Source organism: Seriola aureovittata, chromosome 13 (genome assembly GCF_021018895.1).
Source record: "Seriola aureovittata isolate HTS-2021-v1 ecotype China chromosome 13, ASM2101889v1, whole genome shotgun sequence".
NCBI lineage: Eukaryota > Metazoa > Chordata > Actinopteri > Carangiformes > Carangidae > Seriola > Seriola aureovittata.
The window spans coordinates 22,241,591-22,252,838 of NC_079376.1; the positions used below are offsets into that span (position 1 = coordinate 22,241,591).

At 40.8% G+C, this 11,248-nt stretch overlaps 1 protein-coding gene across 1 annotated transcript in view; it reads left to right on the forward strand.

Annotated features, from left to right (window-relative positions):
• The window catches only part of babam2 (BRISC and BRCA1 A complex member 2), a 76,012-nt gene extending 65,695 nt beyond the window's left edge, over nucleotides 1-10,317 (forward strand). The window contains exons 9-12 of the mRNA XM_056393760.1: nucleotides 7,550-7,620; nucleotides 7,744-7,826; nucleotides 7,952-8,105; nucleotides 9,478-10,317. Coding sequence (XP_056249735.1) covers nucleotides 7,550-7,620; nucleotides 7,744-7,826; nucleotides 7,952-8,105; nucleotides 9,478-9,541 — 372 coding nt within the window. The 3' untranslated portion in view covers nucleotides 9,542-10,317. The remainder of the gene's footprint in view (nucleotides 1-7,549; nucleotides 7,621-7,743; nucleotides 7,827-7,951; nucleotides 8,106-9,477) is intronic.
• The last annotated feature ends 931 nt before the right edge of the window (nucleotides 10,318-11,248 follow it).

The following is an 11,248-nucleotide window of genomic DNA, read 5'->3' on the forward strand; positions in this document are numbered from 1 at the left end:
TGGCCAACCTCCATAGGCTGTCTGTGCGCTCCCTGGCCTCCGCAGGTTGACAGGTAGATATGTAGTGTAGACGCATATTAATGCCATTTCCCTCAGGACAAATGCCCATCCCCCGCAGTCCCCATACACATACACAAAAGGCACTAGATCCCCCTCCATCTCTCCCAATGCACCTGGACTCTGACCAGCATATTCAGGGTGTCCGGGACACGTGTCCCTGACTGACCTCCATGTCTCTGATTGTTAAAGTCCAGCAGTGTCAGAGCTGCTCCCTCCACCCACTCAAAGAGTCACAGAGGCCATTGCCTGTGTTTGGAAAGGCATGTTGAAAAGCAGAGTCAATAGCAGATAAAGGCACCATGACACGGAGGAGGAGGAGTCTTTCTCATAATGTCACCGTGACTATTTTAGAGTGCAAGTACAAATTTCCAAGTGTACAGTGTAAGACATCTACAACCCACATCACTCATCACTCCCACATTGATTTCAAGCAGGGCCCCTGGCTCCTTTCAGCATGCAAAGTGTAATCAGCACCGAGCACTGCATGCTGGCCAACTGCTGTTCTGAAGTTGTTCACTATTTTACATTTTAAAATAAAAGAGATAAAGGTTTAGTTTGATGGATTATTTTGCTTTTAGCAATTGTTAATACTGCAACAAACATCTTGCTTCCCTGACAGCAGCGTACAGAGCACTGCAGCCCTAACACTAACAGCAACTGACTGTCACCTGCTGCTCTCGCATTTTATTGCTAATGAATGGAATGTTTGATCTCAAATGATCCGTCCAAACTCAAAACTTACAGTGTATCAGTGCAAAACCAAATGGAGAAATCTAACGTGCCGTGAATGGACAATCATGAGACCAAACCATTTTAAAGGTGAGAAGCAACATGTGGATAAAGTTTTTATTTGAGACTGTAGATAGAACAAATGAGAATAAAGTCAGGCTGTTTGCTTTTAAAAATGCAACTGCCTTGAAGAAGGGCCGAACAATTCATCGAAATATTTTCGAAATCACAACATGACCTGAGTGCAATATTCAGTGCAGGAGCTGCCATTTTTGATACAGGTAAAATGTCACAACATACCGTTATAAATGATGCAATGGACAAATGTGATGCTACAGAGATGACCCGGTCTACAAATCATTTTCTCCAAACGTAGGGGAAGATGCTTGTTTGGTACAGCCCCAGCAAAACCCACATCGCTATTGACACTAAAGTCGTGACTCATATCACAATCACAAAATCTGTCAAAATAACTGCAATACATTCAGCCCTACCTAACAGTAACATTAGCGTGATAACACATATCTGGTTAGTCGCCATGATATTTACCATTTTGTTCCACTTCTAATCGCCCAGATATGGGAACTGTAGCAGTCATTTTGATGTGTATATATACTTAATTAATGTCAGTTGTTTTTGGACCTCAAAATGCTAATCGTCATTCATTGTTGTCATCCAATGGTCAAGTAAAAATGGACTATCTTGGAACAATTCAAAAGCAGGCATGAAGTAGCACTGGGGCATTTTCTTCTTTCAAAAACAGTGACATGATCTTTGCCAGTGTGAGCAGAGGAAGTGATTTGAGTCATCAGGGCAGGAAGACGGTATATTTGATACTGTTTGCGAGAATTATCGACTGAGGCCGACGAATGGTAAAGAAAAAATGCAGCATTCTAACGGAGATTTTTACCGTCTCTGCGATGACAGGCTGTACATTCACTTTGTTCTTTTAACACCATCAATTATTTCCTCCCACTTATTCTGATTGTTTTGACACAACTATACTGCCACATAACTCAGCTGTGATTGTGCTGGGTGATGGCAGCACCTGGCATCTGCATTACTCAAGAAATTACTCATGGAAATCAGCTGCAGAAGATAATAAACCCCGAGGGGGTTTCAGTCCTCTCCCGCTGCGTGTGATAGGTACATATGTGATCAACTCACACATGACAAGGAATTAAGCAGTCTCGATCAGTTTCAGTAAAATCCCCCCCTCAGTTTTTGTTCAATCTTTTTTGACACAGTAAATGACAGTCAGCTGTCAAACTTGCCTATGAGCGAGAAGCTGAGAGTAATTAATAATGGAAGCCGTATAATTAAATGTGTTAAGTGTCGACTTCAACTATTTTCACGAATTTTCAGGCCTCTCTTTATCGTGTAATCGCTGTTCTCTTACGAGAGCGCTAGTGTTTCTACAAAGAGGATCACACCTGGTGTCAGGTATCGGTCTGTATCCAGATATGATGATCGATGCAATCACAACATTTACGTTTATAGCAGGTATATATACAGCTTGTGTTCCCACTGCTGGCATGCTAATTGCATTTTCACACATACTATGCTGAGCAGACAGTAGGAGGAGAAGCGCTGTAAACAAAAGCAATAGTAGTGATTGCTCTGTTTTTGGATCCACTATTATACAGCCCACAACTGGGTTTATACTTGAAAGGTAAATGTCTTAGACAACAGTAGTCGTAGTATTAGTGATGAAGGATTACTTCCAAGAAATATGTCCATGAGATCTTGAAGAACCTCCTATATGTCGAAATAGTAAATGAAATGCAGTGAAAATATGGTTATGAGATAAAACTGAAAACATTCACCTGTAAGTCCACTAAGCTACACTGCAACAACACCTGTATTTGTCTGAGCAGCATGCTAACAATGGACTGACCATGTGCTGCTAAAGCATGCACCAGTGTTTCCATTGACCTCTTGCTAGCTGCACCAGGTACTTGTACGTTTCCCTGGATGAAATTCTGCTTTTTACAGTATTGCGTGTCTGAGGTGTTTATATTACAGTGCAGGTAAATGAGCAAGCAAATAGTGGCAGCAGCATTTTCTGTCAGTACTGTCTTTAATAATTTCAAAGCGTTATTGACACAAACATGCCTTCATCGCTTTACAGCTACGTCCACACTACTACGTTTTAGTTTTAAGATGCATCTCTTGTGCTACGTTTACGCCTGCCGTCCACACTGCTCCTAAAACTGAGACTTTTGGAAAAGCTGCTGGACCCGATTTAGTTTGAAAACTCCAGGGGTTGCATTGGGCAAAAACGGAGACCTTTGGAAATGATGACGTAGACACTCTCAGTCGCTCACAGATCGGGTTTTATCTGCCTCGACTACCAGTGGTGAAAACAACATGGATAACAAAATACAAACAGTTTGTCAGCAGCTGTTGTGCAGTTAAATTCTGCATTTTAACTCTGCAGCTGTTTATGTTGTTCCTCGTTGGTAGTATTTTGTTCGACTAATCAACAGCAGAGTAGCTTCCTGTTTACACCAGTTGGCGCGTTGCCCAGTGTACGTGAATGGTCATGAATATGTGAGTTTTCAGGTGTGATTGTGTGGACGGAGATCGTTTCTGACATGGCGTTAAAATGCTCGTCTTTTAAAATGAAAACGCGTCAGTGTGGACGTAGCCTCGGTATCAGCAAAACTGCGATCAGTTCAACTCTAAAGTCGCTAAAGAATCATGAATCATCGGACAGATTAATGTATACAGTGACTGCTTTTCTTTGCAGAAAGGAAAGAGCAGTGAGTTGTGCGAGTGGATTTCCCAGACACTGAGCAGACGGGAAACTTGAGAATGAATCATGATACAGTATCTCTAACCTGTGAATGGTGCTTTCTGACAGCGTGAAGATGATGTTTGAAATTGCGATTCATGACATTTTCACTGTGGCTGAGATCAATTAGAAGTGTGCGCTTACCCCTGCCATTAACGTGTCACAATGAAGACTGCATTTTAATTATTCATAAGTGTCAACAAAAAGTAGTCGCCACATTGACAAGTCTTTCAAATGATTTTCTTTAAGCAATTATTCTTTTTTTCCCAGTGCGACTTTCTGTAGTGTTTGTTTGATACACTCTGCGTGTTGAGATTATCAGATTGATGATAATCATCAGATAATCGGGTATCAAATAAAGTCATTCTTTACATCATGGAAGCTGGGTGTGATGTAAGTGTGTAATGTGACAGAGGGAGAAGAGATTTTTTGATCACACAGCAGGAAACACTTTTGGCGTTATTGCGTCACAGTCCCCGCAGACACATGCACAAACACAATAAATGGATGCGTGGGTGAGGGAGCCATGGGTATGGGCAGGTTTGAATACCTGCAGAGCAAGATCACCTGTCTTGCATCACTCAAACCTGCAGGCAGCCAATAGAGGGACTTGGCTGCGAGTCACAGTGACAGCGGGGGCGGGAATTTCTTTTCCCAGTATGGGTGTGAAAGTTCAGTGATCCACAGCTCCCTTGAAACAGACACACACACACATGCACACACACACACACACAGTGGCAGTGTAACTAAATAAACAACTTATTGAGTACGTGGCCTTGTAGCTTTTGAGAAAGCGAAGTTGCTGTCTCCGCTGTCCCATGTAAACACGACTGAGCAGGAGGCTGAGTCACAATGCGTGTGTGTTTAAGAGCTCTTGCAGAGATGAGACCCGTCACAAACACCCACACACACACACACACACACACACACACACACACACACACACACAACTGTGTGTATCATAGATTACCACTTTCCTCTCTCAAAAAATGCTGATTTTATACATGGTCAATGAGTAATCACTACCATGCAGCATCTTCTGCTTTATCCCTGGTGTATCCAGTCCTCAAAGGAACTGCAATTTTACTAGATGCTTTTGACTGCTTAGAGCTGGGACAAATAATTAATAACACCAATATATTGCAATACAGTCTTTTATTATGCATCATAGACACACTGGCACCAATATAGCATTAGATTACCATATCATTCCTACAATGCTAGAGCAGAGGCACAGTTTATCCCTTCTCACAGACTCTGAAGCTGCTCTACTTTCCAAAGGTTCATCCTTTGTCCAAATTATGGCTGCTTGTATTTTGAAAAATGTTTCTTACTGTCGAGGTGTGTTTTTTGTGTGAAAGAGATTATTGTTTTTCAACACAGGGTGTCCCCTAGAAGACTGGCAACAGGAGGTGGAAAGTAGGGGTGGGCAAAAGATGTTATAGTTATCATTAAGAAATTACTAAATTTACTCATTATATTAATTACTCAAATTTCTTACCTTATCATACCATATCACAAAACCATCTCTATCATGGCAAAGTCATTGTAATATGTGATTGTGGGTTGGGGTTTGATTAATAACTTTTTTTGGATCAAAAACCATCAAAGTATCACATCCTCTTATTAAATCTGAATCATTTAAAATCCATTATTGAGTTTATTTAGGTTCAGCTTTCACTACTTGTGAGTGCCTAAAGTTATCAATAACTAAAACTCAAATATGTGTAGTTACCTTTTGTCAGCTGCAAAGACCAGAGACCATTTTTTAGTGGCAGCCAAAAATATCTTAAGAGGTCCTGATTCAGAAATATTAAATTGATGATCTTGAAATACTGACGTCAGTCCACTAGGCCAGGGCGATATCCAAAATGTAATATCTCGCTAGCTGAATGTTCTGCACATCACAGCTCCTAACTAACAAAAGGGAGGGGAAAAAAAAGTTCGATGTTGATCCGTTAGTCTCCGAACTTCAGATCTTTTGCCAAATTTGGACCAGATCCAAAATGAAACCTGACTGTCTGAATCCAACTTTGCAGACAACTAAAGAACTGATGAGTTGGGGGCGTCGTCTGGCGTAGTGGTCTAAGCAGGCGCCCCATGTGTAGAGGCTACAGTCCTCGCTGCAGTCGGCCCCGGTTCGAGTCCCACATCGGATGGCCCTTGCTGCATGTCATTCCCCCTCTCTCTGCCTCCCCATTTCCTGTCTTTATATTGTACAATCAAATAAAGCCCAAAAAATATACTTAAAAAAAAAAGGAACTGATGAGCTACAGGTTTTTGTCCAGTAATCAGAGCTTCGCAAAAACGGCCCCAGTGCAAGGATTAGTCTGTGAAGGTAGCCAGTCACACCTTCATGTCTGACTGACTGCAGGCCTTCTCACCTGCCCAGGATGCTTAGCAGTCAAGTGAGCCCTGAACTTCTTCAGTTTTTGGATAATCATTAATCACACCTGTCAACACGCACGTAGACATTCTGGTCATGTGCTCACAGGAGGAGAACTTAAGTGGGAGGGGGGGGACCCTACCTTATAACAAGCAGCTTCTTTACTAATATATAGAAAAATAAGGTCACTAAACATGCATGTAGCTTACGTTATATTAGGACATTATAGCAAGATTTAAGTGAGCATAAAGTTACTGTTGAGGTTAAAATGTAGAGTGAAAGAGGGTAAATTGTGTAGAAATTAACACAGTGCCTTGAGCAGACAGTCTTTTCTCATTACATTTGACAGACTCTATGGTAGAGCTTTTAACACCAGCTTATTTGACTGTCAAGTGGTAAGCTAAAGACTTTGTACTTGTGTGACATTTAAATTCGCCTGTACAAAGATTGAATGTAATACTACTTTTGTACTCTGAGCCATTTGCTTTTAAAGGGAAAGCAACCATTAAAAAGTTCACCTCTCTTAATCTTTCTCCTGGCCAGGGCATTGTTTACATTCTGGGTAGGTTCGCTCAGAAAGCCTCTCTGATAGCAACGTACAGTACTGCCACAATTTCCTCTCAGGCTGTGCACAGACTGGGAATAAGCTCTGTCTTTGAGGCCTAATTCAGCCGAGGGGAGATAAAAAGGGAATTGATCTGATGAGACTGGAAATAATAAACACAGTATTCTTATTGATTAAACAGGATCCCCTCTGTGCCCATGTTTTCTGTCACTTTCTACTAAAATGTTAAAAAAAAAAATTCTTACAGCTGTGAGAATAATTTCTAAAAAAAAAAAAAAAAAAAGGGGGGGGGTGCTACCAGGTGCTGACAAAAATAAAAGATTTTTTTCAGTTCATTTCAAATTAATTTCAATCCATAGTAATTAAGTTTAATATTTAACTTAAAGGAGCTATTTGTATGTTTTGCTATTGCTACATAGCTAGCATTAGCATTAACTGCATTTTACTTAGCCTTGTAGAAGAAGCGTTTTGAGTTCAGCATAAAAACTTCACTCCTTCTGCTCTACTGAAGTTAGCATGCTAACCAGCTATCCCCAGCTCATCCCGTCATTTTCCAATAGCGACTCATCACAATTTTTGTTTCATATGGTTTTATCTGTAAAAAGTTTGCGTACGTGCTGCACTACATAATGTGTCCTGTAGCCAGCATGATAAACACTAGCCTGCACTCAGACCCCACTGCAGTCACCTTGGTGAACCCATAGGCCTTTAGGACATATTCACACACTGCAAACTCAGTTCTGGGTGCGCCACAGTCTAGATTTGAATATACAATACTCTGAATACACTGTATTTGGATAAACAATATTTATATACATAGAATAATCTTTGCAGTTATTTGTTTTTTCAGCCCCACCAGAGCAGCCTGTTTGGACATCCCAACCTTAAACAACTTACTTTGTTTTAGATATTATGGAGCCATAAGATCTCATCATAAATCACTTCATATGTTCAAAAGCTGTTTTTTTTTTTTTTTTCATGCCTTTAATCCCTTCCATTGTGTCCTCTATAGGTGCAGTATGTCATCCAAGGCTATCACAAGAGGAGAGAGTACATCGCTGCCTTCCTCAGCCACTTTGGAATGTGAGTCTCCTATGGAGGACCACACCCCCCACTGCAGTGATCATGTGTTTTTACAACAAAGTGCTGCAAGTGTAAAATAAGACCTGGTGACACTTTGCAGAAATGAACATGTGTGTGTTGCAGGGGGGTGGTGGAGTATGACGCCGAGGGATTCACAAAACTCACCCTGCTGCTCATGTGGAAAGACTTTTGCTTCCTAGTGCACGGTAGGAAACTCATCAAACACTCGCACTCTGTTTCACATCTGATGCAGTTACCTGATGATCCTCCTTTTCTGTTTCTCTCTCGCTCTCTCTCTCTCTCTCTCTCTCTGTTCCTCTGCTCCTCGTAGTGGATCTCCCGCTGTACTTCCCCAGGGACCAGCCCACCCTCACCTTCCAGTCTGTGTACCACTTCACCAACAGTGGCCAGCTTTATTCTCAGGTGCAGAAGTCGTATCCCTACAGCCCGCGCTGGGACGGCAACGAGATGGCCAAGAGGGCAAAGTAAGTAGAATGTGCTGCATTAAAATTCAATCTGTATAGTTTTTTAAACCTTAATAGGTTTTTAAAGCTCCATATTTTCCTCTTCTTCTTTGTTTTATTTGAAATGTTGATCCATAAGAAGATGTAGTTTTACATCTCCTCTCTCAGTTCTCTTTGGAGCCTTAGTATTAACAGGTCAGTGAGCCAATCAGAAGAGAGGAGCCTCTCTTCTGATTGGCTCACTGTTTTCTGATCAAATAAAATATAGCAGTTTTCAGGTAAACACTTAGAGAAACCAAATCCTGCAAGGTTGGATGGTGAGTCCAGGTGGGCGGGGCTTGAGAACCGTGACTGCTTTAATTATTTTGTTGTGACATCACAAAGTTACAGTAGTCCTGACGGCTGGTTTTAGGGCTCACTTTTCTGAATACAGTAAAATATAATTCTAATTTTCCGAGACCGTTGAGCCCATTAAAACTATTTATAACAAAGCCACTCCAAGAATGAATAGGATGTTTGACATGCATTAGATGCAGAATGACAGAACAGGACCTTACTTGTGTGGGCTATGCTACACATAAACCATTTGTTGATATTCACAGATTTCATTCCACCCTCAGTAAATAAAAACTGGCACGACCCCATACAAGTAAATCTATAGGCGTCATCTGTGGTTTGCACAGTGCGAGGCAAAGATTAATAACTGCTGTAAATATTTGAAAGATTTGAGTGACTGTAGAAGGCAACACATAATCTGTAGATTATGGGATTGGGTATTCATTTACTAATCTGTTCAGTCTTAATTTCTCCACTTAAAAATCTGTGAACCTCTGAATTCCCCCGTTAGCTCCTGCATTTGACTACAACAATTTTGGCGCAGCAAAGGTTGTTTAAAGGGAAACTGTGGTGTTTTTCACCAACATTGTGGAAGTTGTGACCATCATGTCAGGCTTTGCATTCTCCACATCAACTGGAGAGAAAAAAAAAAACTGTGTATATCAAGCGCTGTTTTGACACAAACACACTAACGTACTAACCTGAACGCACCACCTAAATATGTGGCTAAATATCTTGTGGATTGTTTTTTTTTTTTTTTTTAACCCCCTGATTTTTTTGCTTGTATTTGAGTCGCCTCTTGTTTTTCACCCATGAGTGTTAACACACAGAGACAGCACACGCCTCATGTACATTAGTAGTTGTAACAAGTAAAGACTCTCTGCCTTTCATCTGCACTTTGATACGTACTGTACTGTGGCTGGGGCTGACCTGGGGAATTTGTTAGATGCTTTGAAGCGGTTGAAACACAATTATTGTCACATTTTGATGTTTCATTTGCTGCACTCTTCACGTGCCCCCCCCGCCTCCCACCTCCCTCTCTCTGTCTCCCACCCAGGGCGTACTTCAAGAGCTTCATCCCTCAATTCCAAGAGGGAGCCTTTGCCAACGGGAAACTCTAGTGCTCTCTAGCTTAATGACATGCCTGGAGAGTTGCCTGTGGGAGTGTGTACGTGAGCGTGTGTTTGTGCATGCCATTGTGTACCTGTATGCACAGACGGTACAGTACTTTTCTCAAATGAACAGTACAGTGAAAATGACAGTGTGCGTTTTTGCACACAGACTAAGTTGTTTGGCCTTGAATTCGTTGCCTCTTAGTCAATAACTTCACTTTTTATTTCCTCGTAGACGCACTGCAACATGCTACAGCTAAAAACCAGCCCTAATGATGATAGATTATTACTATTGCTAGCACAGTAAAGGGCCTTTATTTTGAAAAGAAACTCCATACTCTGACAGGAACTCAATTTGACAACCTGTACAGACTACAGTCTGTTTTATCGTGTTGTGCCATTGGCGCCTGGCTTCAAGCAGTTAAATCTCAAAGGCTGGGGCTCACAATCCATCCAGAGGTGCCGTGCCGTGAGAAACAGACATTTGTTGATATGTAAACAATATGTAAACTGTATTACCTACACAACGAGCTGTAGGGAAGATGCAAAACACCATTGCTTCTGTTTGTCTGTCGTTCACCAGATTGTCTGAAGTTTGGCTCCACTGTCAATGTTTAAATCATCTCCAACTTGCCTTTTAATTGTTAAAATGCTGTATGCTTTATGACTAAATGACATGACTATTTGAAGCTTCATCAGCTTTTCCTGACATGTTGACTGTACTTTAAGTTAATTATGTTTTGTCAAAATTTCTACCCAGTAAAGAAGAAGTGTGTCTCCTCTGACCGTGTGTCATTGTTTTGTGCATTTATATGCCTCTGCGCCCGCGACAGCCACAGCTGGAGCCATACTGTCAGTAACACCTTAGTGGAACTTCTTCACATTTGTCATAAACATTCACGAGGACTCAAAGAGAAGCTGATTAGATTTTGGTGGTCAAGGTCATGGTGACTTCATAAAATAATTTTTAGCCATTATTCAAGACTTCACACAGAAATTTTAACAAAATTTCAAACAATTGGTTCATATTTTATAGTCTCAAGGCAGAGGCAGACAACCACTGGCCATTGTATTATTAGGAAATTGCTACTGAAAAATGTAACGGAATAATAGAAATGCTTGTCATGACATTATTTCTAAGGATTAAAGGATAATGTCTTTAAAAAAATGTCTTAAAAAACAGGCTGTTTAAAAAATATCAGGCAATCAGAGTCATCAGGATTCGTCATTTGGGAAACAGTTTTTCATTCATGCATCCAGGAGAGATATTAGATATTTCAACAGATAAATGAAAACTTTGAACTGCTGGTGGCAGTACATGAAAAGTTAAGACATCACCAAAGCCATAAAGCCATTAGGATTTATCTTCTGAGGTCTGCAGGAAATTTAATGGCAATCCAGACAGTAGTTGTTGAGATATTTGAGTCTGAACCAAAGTGATGGACTGACACTGGCATCCACAAGCCATACTGCTAATGTGGCTAAAAACAGAAATTGATATTTCTGAAAAAGAGACAAAAACACTATAGGACATTTTTTAAGGGAAACAATTTTTTGAAATCACACATGTCGCCCTCTTACTCTCATAATAAAGCTTAAAATGGCTCTCTGCCCTGCACTATAATACATTTATAAACCATAGAGATGATGTGAATTGGTAAGAGTGTTTTTGAAGGACCCTGATGTTCTTGTATATTATGGAGCCACAGCACGGAG